General features: G+C 43.5%; 1 protein-coding gene across 2 annotated transcripts in view; it reads left to right on the top strand.

Moving 5' to 3' along the window:
* Bckdhb (branched chain keto acid dehydrogenase E1 subunit beta) overlaps positions 1 to 15,582 on the top strand; it is a 192,116-nt gene that overhangs the window by 18,044 nt on the left and 158,490 nt on the right. For both annotated transcript variants that reach the window (XM_037207810.1, XM_028875486.1), the window contains exons 2-3: positions 1,400 to 1,477; positions 3,200 to 3,268. In XM_037207810.1, coding sequence (XP_037063705.1) covers positions 1,400 to 1,477; positions 3,200 to 3,268 — 147 coding nt within the window. The remainder of the gene's footprint in view (positions 1 to 1,399; positions 1,478 to 3,199; positions 3,269 to 15,582) is intronic.

The following is a 15,582-nucleotide window of genomic DNA, read 5'->3' on the forward strand; positions in this document are numbered from 1 at the left end:
TAAATAAACATTTTCCTCTCTGGGATGCTTTTGGTCATGGTGCTTATCCCAGCAACAGGAAGGCTAACTAGAACATCAGGCTAGAGGAAGATTTAAGGAAGGTAACTTTTAAATGAGACAACTGCAGAAAAATACTCTATGAAGTAATTCTGGACATTTGGTGTGATTGTGTGTTCTTTGACACGGGTGATGTAATGATACTTTCTGAATGAATTCTTACTGTCTTCAGAAACAAGAGTATAAAGAGGCCATTATTCTGGGTGCAGAGGGAATCCAAGTGTCCTGATAGGGGACTGCCAAGGCCTGAAGTTTGGGTATACAGCGCTATTGAAGTGATGAGGGAGACACCTGAGGTCAAGCAGGAGCATGCCAGAGGCCAGGCTGAGGGAGAACCGTGGGAAGCTTAAAGATGGCAGAGGCTGGTTGAGGAGTCTGGCTGGGCTAGAAGAGGAAAGGATGAGTGACTAGCACTTCATGGTCAGAGGTTGAAGCCAACAGCAGGAGCTGTTAGGTCCCATGCTGGTAATTAGGCCTTGACTGCCTCATGTTCGATGACTAAAAGAACATGGAGATTAGCGGGACAAAGGCCAGAGTGGGACTGGAATTGAAGATAAATAGTTTGCTTCCTGTGAGATTCATGGGTAGCTTGCCTGTGCTTTGAAGGCTGTTGAAGAGGAGCTGGCCTAAAGTGCCAGTAACAGTGGGCCTTGGCCAGCATTTGGTTTTGCTCACAGCTCCAAAGTAATGTGTATTCTGAATTTGCAACATTAGGAATTCTACCCGATAAAGCTTTACTGTTCCACTCAAAATACGGAAGTTGAGAGAGTCATGAGTAATGCTGGGTCTGGCGATCGATAGCCAGCTTGCACGCTGCATTTAGGGATTACCAAATATATTCTTTGAACATCGGTTTTCATCGTTTTTCAGCATTGCCTGTGGTGGCGCCTTCCGATGCACTGTTGGTTTATGAGGCACTATTTAAGTTCTTTCCCTGTATTGCGTCATATGGCCCCTCCCAAAGTCTATTTACAGAGACAGGCATCAGGCTGCAGGGATTTTAGTTAAGCAATGAGACAGAAGGAAGGCCTGAGTCTGACATGTTCAGGGAAGAGATTTTAGGATTCTCCAAGCATCAATGATTTGGCACACCAGTTTATCTCTAGCCTTCCCTGTGTTTCATGGGCTATGGCCACCAGTGCCTCTCCACACTTACTTCCTTTGTATCTGTTATAGGTCTGTCATCTTTAAAAATAATCTGGTAAATTCCTGTGATAGATTCTGTTCCTTTCTTTGTATCTCCCTTTTTTGCCATGTTATAACCAACTGTTAAGAAACTGGTTATTATTACTTTTTTGCATGTTTTACAGTTTTTGATATAATGTAACTTTTCTTTTTGCAGGGCAAACTCAGAAAATGAACCTCTTTCAGTCAATAACAAGTGCCTTGGATAACTCATTGGCCAAAGACCCGACCGCAGGTAAACTTAATGTGTGTGTGTGGCTGTGTTCCTTCCAGAATCAGAGACCTCAGCCAATCATGAAAGCTGAAGGATCCACTTGCAGTATTAACACGCTTACCCCACTCGTTTCTGACATGCTCTCGTGTCTGTCTTTGTTAACTTGCTCTTCTCAGCATGCGTGGCCCCTTTATTATATGTTGGCTTCTGACCGATACCTTTTGGCTACTCCTGTGGGTAGGAAGAAACAGGAAATGCCACTTTGTTTAGATATTTATGTATAGCATAAAGACTTGGTTTGCATGGTTATTTTTGCATCGAACTTGTTGATAGTTTTGGAAATAGTGACTTCAGTATTTCTGTTTTCAAGATCAGTTTTTCAGTTACCGTACAGAGCAGTGGGATTTACGGTAGCTGTTTCCTCCATAGGTGTCCTGCTTTGTCTAATTTGACCTCTTCCTCACACCCACTCTCTTCTCTTGCTTCCCTACCCTTAGGTAGTCCCCATTCTGCTTTCAATCAAATTTCATTACTCTCTCTTTCTCCTCCTCCCCCCTCCCTCAAGATCTGTTTCAGTCCTCTCATGATAAACTTTCTGGTTACACACACACACTCAATCCTCACAGAAGCTCCCTGACAGGCTCTCTCTCTCTCTCTCTCTGTCTCTGTGTTTCTGTCTCTGTCTCTGTCTCTCTCTCTCTCTCACACACACACACACACACACACACACACACACACACACACACACACATTCAATCCTCACAGAAGCTCCCTGACAGACTCTCTCTCTCTCTCAAACACACACACACATTCATTCCTCACAGAAGCTTCTTGACATGCCCTCTCTCTCTCTCTCTCTCTCTCTCTCTCTCTCTCTCTCTCTCTCGCACATACACACTACACACACATACACATGCACACACATGCGCATACATACACATACACACCCCCACACTTAAATCTAGATTCTGATATGAGAGAAAGCAGGCGTATTTGCCTTTCTGAGTCTGGTTTATTTTACTTGATGTAATGATTTATGGTTCTACCTATTTTCCTGCCAATGTCATGATTTCATTTTTCCCTGTGGCTGAGTATAATTTGGTTGTGTATATGCATCACGTTTTCTAAACAATTTTATAGGTAACATTTATTTTTCAGTTTTAGTTTGTTTTTAGTTCTGTGTATGCGTCTGTGTGTGGGGATGTGCATTTGGGTGCAACAACTGCCCATGGAGGCTAGAGGTGCTGGAGGTGTCAGATCTCCCCGGAGCTGGAGTTACAGGCAGTTGTTGGCCGCCTTCTGTGGGTGCTGGGAATGAAACGTGGTTCTTATGCAAATTCAGTGTACACTCTTGACTGCTGAGCCATTTCTCTATCCCAGCGACTTAATCTTCGTCTTGCTGTGACTTTCAAGTTTGGTTGACTTTATATATACATGCATACTTACATATATATGTTTATGTGTATATATACATATATTGCATTACACATACACTGGATTATGTGTATGTGTTTATACATACATGTATGAATTATACAAAGATATATATATATGTATGTATGTATATATATATATATACATATATACTCACACCACATTTGTATTATTCCACATTTGTATTATTGTATTATGAGTATGTATGTGTATGTATAATTTCAAATCTAAATATTTAAATCCTTATTTTTCATAACTTAAAATTTAGGGATTGGTTACTAATTATATTCTTTGAACATTATTTTTCAGTAATATTTGGTGAAGATGTTGCCTTTGGTGGAGTCTTCCGATGCACTGTTGGTTTACGAGACAAATATGGTAAGTGATTAGCTATATAAAGAGTATTCAGTAGATCTTGAAAATATAAAGTATGTCTGTAACATTGATATATTATTGTTTGGTTGAGTTCATTTTATTTTGGCAACATCCTGCAGAGTTCTAGGGCCTGGATTTCTCCAAATCTGTTCTAACTAGAATCTTCTAATATAGTTTATGTTACACGTGTTCACATCATTTATCTCTCCAGGAACCTTGGGCTTCCTCTTATCACTCATCATAGCCAAGCTAAGCCCTGTTGTCTCTGATTCAGGATTCTGCCCATTGGTCTGTGTTAGTGAGAGTGTATATTTTTGTTGCTGTTGTTGGTGATGGTGGAAATTTAACTTTTATTACAGTACTGGCTCACAGGATTGTGGGGGCCTGGCCAGTCTGTAGGGAAACTCAGGCAGGATTCCTATGGTTCAGCCTTGAAGCCAAATTTAGTTTTGTGTGGGAAACTTCAGACTTAAAGCCTTGGGATGACGTGAGAAAGCCCACGCTATGCTGTGCAGTATCATCTGCTTTACATAGAGCCACTGACTCAAAAGTTCTTATATTCTGATAGATATCTATCTGCAAATAGCTATCTCTGGACCTGTGTCTGAGTAAACAGACAGCATGGTGGCCTGGCCGAGTTGTGGTTAAAAGTCACCACCCTGGAGCCCCTCCCCCCCCTCTGGTCACAGCTGCTCTGTGTCCTGCATGGCACAGAATTCCTGTCTGTGTGCTGCACTCACTGTCTTTTCACTCAGGTGGAACCATCCGAGTGGGCTTCGATTCTCTGGTGCTCACCCCTCTGACCAGCTAAGGAAGGTGTTTCTGTCCTTGCTGTTCATGACTCCTTTGTGGTGCCTCGTGTTTTATTTCTTCTTTCACTCTTACCTAACCTCAGAGTGAGCAAAGCAGGACATTTTTAGGCTTAGGAGGAGTTGATATTCTTACACTCCTCTGCCCTGGAGTGTTCACATCTGTTCAGGATGGGCCAGTGAGGGCCTTTAAGAGTTTTAACACAATTATTGTGTGTGGAATTTCAGTTGAAGATGTGTTACCTTCATTTATGCTGTGGAACATTGGTTTAACGATGCAAAGATATGTTGCATTCTTTTATGTTGCATTTGTTTAACTCTGTGAAGCTGTGATACTTTGCCTGCCTAAAACACCTGATTGGTCTAATAAAGAGCTGAATGGCCACTTTATAGGCAGGAGAGTGATAGCTGGGGCTGCCAGGCAGAGAGAATAAATAGGAGGAGAAATCTAGGCTCCAGAGAAGGGAGGAGCAAGAAAAGGAGAAGAGGAGGACACCAGGGGCCAGTCATCCATTAACGCAGCCAGCCATGGAATAAGAAGGAAAGATATTTATATATTATATATAACATATAAATATAATAAAGAGAGGTAAAAAGCCCAGAGGCAAAATGTGGTTAAAGAGAACGAAATAATTTAAGTTAGAAAAGCTTGCTAGAAACAAGCCAAGCTAAGGCCAGGCATTCATAAATAAGAATATGTCTCCATGTATCTATCTGGGAGCTGGGTGGAGGGCCCCCAAAGAGTAAAACCGACTATTGTGTTTCTCTGTTGCATCATTCCTGAGGTACCTGGTGTTGTGGTCCACGTGATGTATTGAGAACAATCATTGTGTTCTTTTTTCTCCCAGTGAAAACAAGGTTCCAATCCTCTTCTTCCTCCTTGCTGTGTGTTCTGTAAGCTGTTGAGAGACAGAGAAAGGTGGTCAAAAGCCTATCTTCCATACTGTGGACTCCTAGAAACTTCTAGATCGTTAGAAAAAACATTAAAGAAAACTTCTATACATTTGGTTTCAGAGAATGGCATATACATTGTGGACTAATTCAGGAAGTTAGGAAAACATAAAGGAGAAAGCAAACATTGCTCAGGTATTTCCAGAGATAATCAGTGGCTACATCTGAATAGCTGTACTTGTGGAACATATTTGAATAGGTGCATATATATTAATATTTAAAATACAGAATTTTACTTTTTGTCACTTGTTGTTTTCTCTGTGTGGTGCAGTAGCATGCTTCTGAGGACGTCCCTTCTTGTCTGACTCAGTGTGATGTATTTAAGCTGGAGAGAGTTTCCTGGCTCTTCCCACAAGTTCACATGTATGCTTCTTTACTGTATCCATTCTGTCTGGGGCATTTCATCCCTATTACCTGCTGCTGACAAAGTAGCAACTTATGAATTTCTGCCTCTTCTCTACACCTCTTCCCTGAGTTTGAGAGCCACAGAATCACTGTTCTATCCTAAATGTTCATGTTAAAGTTGTTAGCATTCAGGCATTTACACCGGCCTGCTCTTGGGGACATAGCAGGACGCATCATCAGCAACAGCCAAGACGTGATGCCGGCACCAAGTAGAGTACTCTCCCTATGCGCATGCGCTATATCCCCTTATGGAAGGCAAGCTCTTCCTGCCCCTCTCTCTCCCTTTCCTTCTGCTCCCCCTCAGAGGTCGCCTCTGCACCTCCCCCAATAAACCTCCCACGTGAGCTTTGTTGCATGGTGTGACTTTGTGGTATCCCCTTGGCTCCAACCCGCCAAGGTTGCCTTCCACTGCTAAACTGTTACAGAAATCCCACAGTATGGTGATTTATCTTGAATGTCGACTTGAGTGGATTTAGGATCACCTAGGAGGCAGACTTCTGGGCACACCTGTGAGGACTTTTCCCTTCTCATTTAACTGAGGCAGGAAGACACGCCTTACCGGTGGCTGGTCCCATTCCACGGACTGGAGTCCCAGACTGAATAAAAGAGGAGAAAGTAGAACTGAGCACCAGGACTCATTACTCTCTGCTTCCGGACTAGATGCTCTGTGACTTGCTGCCTCATGGTCCTGCCGCCATGACATCCTTACCATAATGGACTGTGACTCCTCAAACTGAGGCCAAACAAAGGGTTCTTCCTTCTTTAAGTTGCTGTTCTCAGGTATTTTGTCCCAGCAAGGCGAAAGGTAACTGACTAAGTCATTTAGAATGCAGCCTTTCAAAAGTCAAGCTCTAGACAGACACCTCTGCTGAGTCCATGTCTCAGGGAATGTTTCCTGTTTTGGTGACTACATCACGTCCAGTTAGTTGCTCACATCAGAAACACAGGAGGTTCTAGTCTTCCTTCTTTTCCATCCTTCCTGTCCCGTCTGCCCTGCGGGTTTGTTTTCCTGCCTAGCTTCAACTTGGTTCCTCCTTTCCAGACTACCATTGAATTTCAGAGTCGTGGATTTTTCTCCTCCTGGGCAATTTCACTTCTTGGTTAATTACCTGGCCTTTCTCCTGCCCTCCATCTCATTCCCTGTCCATTGCAAGTGCTGTCATTCTAAAATGCACATTTTTCAGCAGGATTGGTGGAAGACTTTAGATGTAGCTAGCTATCGAACTGACCACATTTTTTCTATTCCCTATAACTTCAGTTACAGGAGATCCTCGCCCGCCATGTTGGTTTTTTGTGCACATTTTCTGCATCTCTTTCCCCCACCTGATTACCCAGCCAGCAGCTTGTTTTCAGGTTGGTCTGTGGTAGAAGACTCACTCTTTTCCCACTGTATCTTTTATGCCTGTCAGTTACATCCTCCTTGTCTCGTCTCGTCTTGGTATTTCTCTCCCATCTCTTCTCACATGGAGAGGTATTTCATCTGCCCAGCTTTAGCTCCAGCGTGGTGTCAGAGTAAGTCATTGCTCCTGTGTCAAAAGCAGCTGTGACTCTTCACTTGGGAGTATGAGTTCAAATCTTTAAAGTTTCCCATTTGAAGTTGGGCAGTTACTGCTCTGATCAAATGTCTGTTTTCAGAACTGAAGGGTAATGGGGATGCTGGAGAGAAATATATATGAAAATAGTTTTTCTTACACCTACAGAAATATTCATACTTGATTCATGGCACCAAAAAAAAAAAAAAAAAAAAAAAGGAAAAAAAAACAGTTTCACATAAACATGTCTATTTAGCTTTATTTTATAAAATTATAAATTATAAAAACTGAAAAATTGTTAGACTACAGTTAAAGACACTGTTTAATAATGAGCTGGCTGTGTTGGTTGTTTTCTTATCAACTTGACACAAGCTAGAGTTATCTGAGAAGAGGCAACCTAGATTGAGAAAATGCCATCAGATTGGCTTGTGGACGCACTTGTGGGGCATTTTCTTGATTAATGACCAATGTGGGAGGGTGAAGCCCATTATGGGCTGTGACATCCCTGGGCAAATGGTCCTGGGTTGTGTAAGAAAGCAGGCTGAGCAAGTCACAGAGAGCAAGCCACTAATCAGCTTTCCTCCATGGTCTCTGCTTCTTCAGTTCCTGCATCCAGGTTCCTGCCTTGAGTTCCTGCCCTGACTTCCCCTCATGAGAGACTTTAAGCTGTAAGGTGAAATAAACCCTTTCCTCTTCAATTTACTTTTGTTCACAGTGTTTTATCACAGTAATAGAGAGCAGACCAAGATACCCAGGAAACCTCTTCCTGTTCTGAGAAGCCTTGTGTGTGTGGTGCTGGACGGCTCATGGCCAGTAGGTGGCAGCCTGTGCTTTGCAATGAGAGCTGGTCCTCTGGGCATTGTACTGGTCTGGAACTGCAGCCAAGCATTTTGTATTCCATCAGGAAGTAAAGGTTGAAGTTTTGCAGGTTTAGTGATGTAGTATTGGAAAGCTGGACACTGCTTTGTATTACAGTGAAAAGGCTGCATGATTACAGATCAGACTATACCCAAAGCTACAGGACTATTTTGTACTCAGATGGCCAGGATGGATGGGGATTTAAAAGCATCAGTTTCTCTTTTCCTTCCCCGTTCTTTGATAGAACAGACTGAGTGCCTTGGAAATGAAAAGCAATAGAACATGTCCGTAGCAACTCATGGTGTACGAAGTGGCAGCTTTGAACCCTGTAAACGCTGAGATCTGTTGCTGAGAAGTGTCGGATGGAGCGAGTGGACTTCTAGGGAGGCAAGGAACGAGAGAGTTGTTTATGTGACTTGGTTTGTGGGGAAGGTTGTGGTTTTTCTTCTGAAGGTCACATGCATGTATAGCATTGATGCTGTACGAGGTGTATGTGTTCAGATGAGACTGGTGTGTGCATTTTTAATTAAATTTTTTTTTTCCAGCCGGGCGGTGATGGCGCACGCCTTTAATCCCAGCACTCAGGAGGCAGAGCCAGGCGGATCTCTGTGAGTTCGAGGCCAGCCTGGGCTACCAAGTGAGTCCCAGAAAAGGCGCAAAGCTACACAGAGAAACCCTGTCTCGAAAAACCAAAAAAAAAAAAAAAAAATTTTTTTTTTCCTTTAAGATACATTTGTTAAATTAGCATGCAAAAGAACAGGTTTCTTGATGCCGTTTTCATACATACTTAGTTTTGGCTGATGGTGCTCGTCTTCCCCTCCTTTTGTGATCTCCCCAATTCTCTGCCTCTGTCTCTGCTTGTACCCTTCCCTCACCAGAGTCACTTCCACTTTCATACCACATGCATTCTATTCCTCTCCTCACCCTGGTCCCGAACACCCTACCTTCATCCCCTCAGGGAGATTTTCTGGTCCCCCCCAAATACACACATATATACACACACATGACCACTAACGCTAGGAGCTGTGCAACGCCATTCTGCACTGCTATAAATATTTCTGGGCTGTGGTTCTTAGACTGACTTTGACCCACTTACTGCAGGAACGTAGGTGAGGAAGAGAGCTTGAAGGAGTCTCCTGCCGGGACATCTGCCTTTTCTCCGTCCCAGAGGATTTTCCATTACTATATCCATTCCTTTATCCAGGTGTGGCTGCCATAGCGGCTTGGGAAAGCTAACATAAGCACTTAGTTGTTTTCTTTCTCCAAACACCACTGAAATTGTATCACCAGATGCGTTAGGATGCTGAAGTTAGGAGGGAGAAGTAGGGCAAGGGTAAGGAGAGGGAAATGTTCGTCTGCAACATGCCTGTGTTTGGGAGTCTGCAACATGCCTGTGTTTGGGAGTTGACTTTGGGCATCGGTCCTCATTGGTAGAGTGAAGAGGGAAGGTCAGGGGAACCCCACGGACTCTTCTAGACACTTTCAGGCAATCTATTGTACTTTCTTCTGTTCCCCCTCATGTGTGACTTCCTGAGAACCTTAGGCACCGTTAAAATTATTTTAAGAAGTGTCTTTCCTAGAATAGTAAGTTTCAGGCCTGAGGGATGTATGCACGGCTTTTTGATAGGTCTCATATTTTTATCTGAATTATGATATTAATATCTTCAGCAGAGTAAATGGTCTTCTGCTACACATTCCTCCTGTGTAAAGGCTTGTCTGACTGGTAGTCATGCGTTTGGAGTTAGTGTCAGGCCTCCCCTGAAGGATGGGCAAACTGAAGCTCACTTGGCTAAAGAAAACAATTTATAAAAACATGAATTCTTCAGAGAAGTGGAGTATGTGTTGTTTGTCCTTTTGAAGTGTGTGTGTGTGTGTGTGTGTGTGTGTGTGTGTGTGTGTGTGTGTGTTTCTCAGTTTCTTAACGTTTTTGTTCTTTGGACAAACTGCCCTCAGAAATGAGATGAAATCTTGTTAATCCATACTTTTTTTATATTGATCCTCCCTTTTATTTACTTTTTTGACCTTTTGTCAATTTTTATTACAAACGATGACTTTAGAATCTACTGAAATTCAAATTGTCAAAAGTGGCCACTGTGTTTTAATTTCTCAAAAACCAAGGGAGTGTTCTCCTGACTCTGCTTCAGAACAGTAGTTCAACAACTGGCATGGAAGAGGATAAGCTCCATGTTTTATAGGGCATCAGAGCTGGAGAGAAAGGGAAGCTGTGGGTAGTCCAGAGATTTTTGGCTCAGCAGTTTTGAGGCAGAGAAGCCCCAATCTGTCCATCTCTCACAAAAGGCCACAGAAATGGGAGTTCTTAGAGGTCAGTCATTCCCAGTGCCCAGTGGCAAGTGGGTCAGCAGTCTCTTGGTATAAAAAGAATTAGAAATATAAAGAGTTGTAGGCCCAGGTGGTGTCACACATCTTTAGTCCCAGTACTCAAGAGGTAGAGGTAGAGGTAGAGGTGAGGCAGGCAGATCTTTATGAGTTTGAGGTCAGCCTGGTCTACATAGTAAGTTCCAGGACAGCCGGAGCTAATCAGTGGGACCTCTCTCCATGGTGGGGGGTCAGGGGAGAGAAAAATATAAACAGTTCTAGAGCTAGAGAAGTCTTTATATTTGTTGTATATATTTATATATGTCAGCTCAGTGGACAGTGTGCTTGCCTAGCAGGAGGTCCTGAATTCAGTCCTCAGCACTTCATAAACTCATCCCAGCAATGGAGGTAGAGGCAGGAGGATCAAGAGTTCAAAGTCATCCTTAGCTACTTGATGAGTTTGAGGCAAGCATGGTACACATGAACTCCTGGGGGGCGGGGGGGGAGAGAGAGAGAGAGAGAGGGAGGGAGGGAGGAGGGAGGGAGAGAGAGAGAGAGAGAGAGAGAGAGAGAGAGAGAGAGAGAGAGAGAGAGAGAGAGAGAATGAATTCCAATTCAGTAGAGCTTAAGGTTTTTGATTTATCCTTGGTGTTGCTGGAGGGCCTCTCTCCAGGTTCCCCAAGCCCCACATCCCACAATCCACATATAAAATACTCACTCAGATGCTTATATCACTTATAAACTGTATGGCCGTGGCAGGCTTCTTGCTAACTGTTCTTTTATCTTAAATTAACCCATTTTTATAAATCTATACCTTGTGACGTGGCTGGTGGCTTACCAGAGTCTTTACATGCTGCTTGTCCTGGCGGTGGCTGCAGTGTCTCTCCTCCTTCCTGTTTCCCCAATTCTCCTCTCTCTTTGTCCCGCCTATACTTCCTGCCTGGTCACTGGCCATCAGTGTTTTATTTATATAGAGTGGTATCCACAGCACTTCCCCTTTTCTTTTTTTTTTAAAAGGAAGGTTTTAACTTTAACATGGTAATATTACATATAATAGAAGTCTGCCACGGCCATACAGTTTATAAGTGATATAAGCGTCTGAGTGAGTATTTTATATGTGGATTGTGGGACTGTGGGGCTTGGGGAACCTGGAGAGAAGCCCTCCAGCAACACCGTGGAGTGGAGACCAGCTAGCAGACGCTCATGTTAAAAAGTTTGAGAACTCTATGCTTTTTATCCAAACAGGTTTTCCAGAGTGTATTAAGTCTTCTGCTGGCAGCTGGTGCCCTCACCGCCTTTTCTTTCCTTAATTGATTAAACACTAAATGTTAGAGCGGCTGCCAGGTGTTCTCGTCGACATTTTCAGCATCCTGCCGAATGGGATGCCCTTAAGCCAGTTTTCCTCAGTCTATTTGACAGCGGCACAGTTTTCACATTTTCAAATGTGAGCACAAAGAGGTAGACTGAGATCAGAGTGACCAGAAAATGGTTTTCGATAGTGCAACATCGACTCATAGATCCCTTGAAACTTGGCAATTTAGAGGTGGAAACACAAGACTTGGTGTTTTATGAAAAGCCATATGCTAGACGAAAAAAGATCTTTTATGTTTTCAAGTATGACATGGTGTGTGTCCTTGCTGTAAGGTATTTCACACGTCCCTTCCAGAATGGATTTGCTACAGTAACCTCCTGGATCTGGACCAGAGCCCCTGACTGCCTTCCTTCCGTGGATGTCTTTTAGCAGGTGGAAGTATTGTTTGTCACTTTATGTGTTAAATACTTTTGATTATTTCATTTTCCTTAACTTTTTTTATGTGTTCAGTAATTGTTTGACTCAAATATAGTCTTTGCTGTAAAGCCTTTCACTTTATGGTGAGTAATTATGAGGCTCTAAAGATGGATAAAGTTGTGGATCGAGCCAAGTGTAGACACTTGCCCAGTAAGAGTGAGGACCTGTGATGAGTCATCAGCACCACAAACAAACAAGAACAAATGAGTAAAAACAGCACAAATACATTGTTTTTGTTTTTAAACAGGATTGCACTGTGTAGCCCTGACTGGCCTGGAATGCCCTGAGTAGATCAGGCTGGCCTCAAACTCACTGAGATCTACCTGCATCTGCCTCCTGAGTGGGGATTAAAGATATGCCCCATTGTGCCTGGCAATATTTTAGGAGAAATTTAATATAAAATAATATCCACCAAAAAAAGAGGAATTCTATTAATCTTAGGAGTTAAAGCCACCTTGTAGAATGGCACATGGCTGCCTGTCCTTCCTGGGTGTGGCTGACCTGGATATGAAGACTGGAATGTGGTACCTAGAGTCTTAGCTACTCTTCTGGATTTTGCACTTTACTTTCACTTGTAGTAATTCGATGTCGAGGACCACGAGAGCCCCTCTAGAAGGAATTCCCATTAGAAATGGGAATACAACCATTTTAAGACGCTTGTAGTTTGTGAATTTAACACATTAAGAAAATACAGTGAGGGAGGTAAGAGAGAAGGCTCAGCCGGTAAGAGCACTTGCTGCTCTTCCAAGGGACCCAAGTTCGGTGCCCAGCACCACCGCTGGATGGCGCCCAACTGCTTGTAACTCCAGCATCAGGGAATCCAGTGCCTTCTTCTGGCCTCCGAGAGTACACGCGCGCGTGTGTGCGCGCGCGCGCGCACACACACACACACACACACACACACACACACACACACACACACACGGTAAAGAAGTACATATTTGTTGAATTCTTCACCCTTTGAATTTTCACTCCATGATAGCAGCTGTGCTAGGGAGAGGCCAGCACTTGCTTCCTGTGATTCCTTGATTTAACTGTTCAGGGTTGTTTATGTATCCTGTCGTCGTTTTCCTCATTTTTTTCAAAGAGAAACCATGGGTGTCAAAGAATTAAAAACAGACTGTCACTGCTGACCTGGAGATTCAAAGATGAGTTTAAGTGGGGTCAGGCTAGTTACCCCCCCCCCCATAGCATTGTGAATTCCTTGGTTTCAATTGTTCAGGGGTCCTTAGGGGGATTTATTAGCATAACAATTTATTAAATTCCTTAAAGTTAAAAACCATGAGCCAGTAAAAGACTATCATTAGCAATAGCTCGTTTAGACTTCTATGAGGCTAAGAGGCTGGGAACAACCATTTTTGTTGAGTGGTTCCGGTTGATCTGTAGTGTCTCTGAATGCCTGGATTCCCCCACCGTCCTTTGCTAAACATGAAACAGATCACATGGTCGGCTGAGTTTTTTTTGAGGATGTTTTTCCCCTGCAGAAGCTGAATGCATGGCAGCTGCAGCAACTTCAGGGCAGCTTGACATGGAGCTGATGTTGCCGCTTTACTTGGCCACTTCAGCAATCTAAATGTACTGGCCATTATATTATACATGGAGGCACATTCTCTGCCTCTAATCCTAGCTTGGAGTTTCATTGCTTAGTGTGTGTAATGCAGCTCTCAGATCACATAGTAATAATTATTAAATTCACTAGGAAAAAGTCATTTTCTACTCAGACTAGGCGTAGCCAGTAAAAACAAGCCTTGTATGGAGGGGACAGCATGAATGTCAGTTGCCAGGTATTTGCTGAGTGAGACGCCTCTGTGAGAGCCACAGAAGGTTGGAGAACATGGCTTTGTTTTCTGTTCCCATTTAAATAGATGGGGTTTCTCGCTTGCTTTGATTGGCAGGGTTGATGAAGATCAGTTAGGTAAAGGTTGGCAAATGTCATGAGCTAAGGAGTCACTTGGGAAGCTTGTTGGACTGAAAGTTTTCAGTTTCCTGGTGAGCAGCTACACCCACAGGCAGCATTAGCCATGCAGTGCGTGACCTTCTCTGTGGCATCCTGCCACCCCGTTCTCTGGCCCCCAGCCAGAAGTAATGGCATCAGGCCAGCCATAAATTAGCCAAAGGATTCCTATTCTAGTTCTGGCTCCTGGAAGCACAAGTGTCTTTAGTAATAAGGAGTTTCTGCTCATTTTCTGGGCAGGTTGCTTGCTTAACCCATCTTCTTCTTTTCTGGTCCTTGCGAGTGGCGAGTCCAGTAGAAACAAAGAAGAAATTTGTTTCTGAGCCAAAAGGGAACACACACAAACCCAGCGCTGCTCTCTGAATTCAACAAGCTCTCTCCTTTATTGAGTTTGAGCATTTGTTTTAGAAAAAGTGGGAATTCGTCAAGTTCAGGAGGAAACTTTAAATCACTGCTGGAACATCTTCATTCCCTAATTAAAACAAGACACGGAGCACACTAAATGCCATAAGTCCATTGTGTTTATTTAAATTGAAATTAAACAATAGGCTGGTATGTCTGTTTCTCCTGTCTCCTTTTCTCTGTCTCTTTCCCTCCCTCCTTCTCTTTTTCCATCCCTCTTCTCCTCCCCTTTCTTCTTCCCTTCCTTCACAGGATCCCAGGTAGCCTCAATGTTGACATCCTCCTGCCTCAGTCCCCTCAGTGCTAGGATCACAGGTATGCATATCATATGAGTATATTTTTCCTTTTGTTAAATAAAGGTTCAGTGGAGTTCTGCCCAAGGAATACTTCTAATTATTCTGTCCATACATGCCAATGAATACCGTAGTCTTATGTTTCCTTGGCTACGGAGTATGTTTATAGGGTTGTGACTACATAACAAGAGAAACACTTGCTTTTTCTGTCTCAGCTGTGTTCTCTTTAATGGCTTCCTTCACCACACAGGATGCTGAAGGTAAATTGGGAGAGGTTCCATCTGTTGGGAGGCTCGGACCTAAGTATCTTCTCCTGATGGCTCCCTGATACTCCTACGCAGACCTAGAATGGAATAATCTCAATGGATAATTGCTCTTCCGTTCTTGCAAGTTACCTTTCTCGGCTTCATGGTTAGCAGATGATTTTTCTTAGAGTGTGGAGTGGAAGGCAGCTCACTTCCCAGTGTTAGCTCCCGCTGGAGGTGAAGATTTTAGCAAAGTAAAACTTGTTCCCAGTTCTTCCAGCCCGAGGATGCTTACTTCCTAGTCTTCATTCACAGAGGAAGCAGCAGGCAAGCCAGGCTGCATCTCTCACCGTTTGAATTGCCTTCCAGGGATAGTACCACTGCTGCTGTCGTTATGGTGTGCACCTTCCTTTGTACCTGGAAGGGCCCAGGGAAGCATGGGTCCCAGAACACATTATTGTTTCAGAGGGCTGTCTCACATGTGACCTCCATAGGGGACAGTATTTGATACAGCAGGATTTCCCTGCTCAGCTTTTTTTTTCAGATCTCCTTCTGGTGTTACTGGTGTCTGTTTTGATGGTTAATTTCTGCTAACCTCTGAAGGGATGAGGCTCAGGAGTTAGGCCTTGATGTATTTTCTTCTATCCAGACCACGCTGAGTCTGCCTGGTTCTTATCGAGTCACTCTTATGAAGGCTTTAGTGATCGCTTGGGGTCTTGCCTTGCCTCACTCTTCCTGCCTTTCAGTGGACTACTGTCCATTT

Source organism: Peromyscus leucopus, chromosome 7 (assembly GCF_004664715.2).
Source record: "Peromyscus leucopus breed LL Stock chromosome 7, UCI_PerLeu_2.1, whole genome shotgun sequence".
In the NCBI taxonomy this organism is placed as follows: Eukaryota; Metazoa; Chordata; class Mammalia; order Rodentia; family Cricetidae; genus Peromyscus; species Peromyscus leucopus.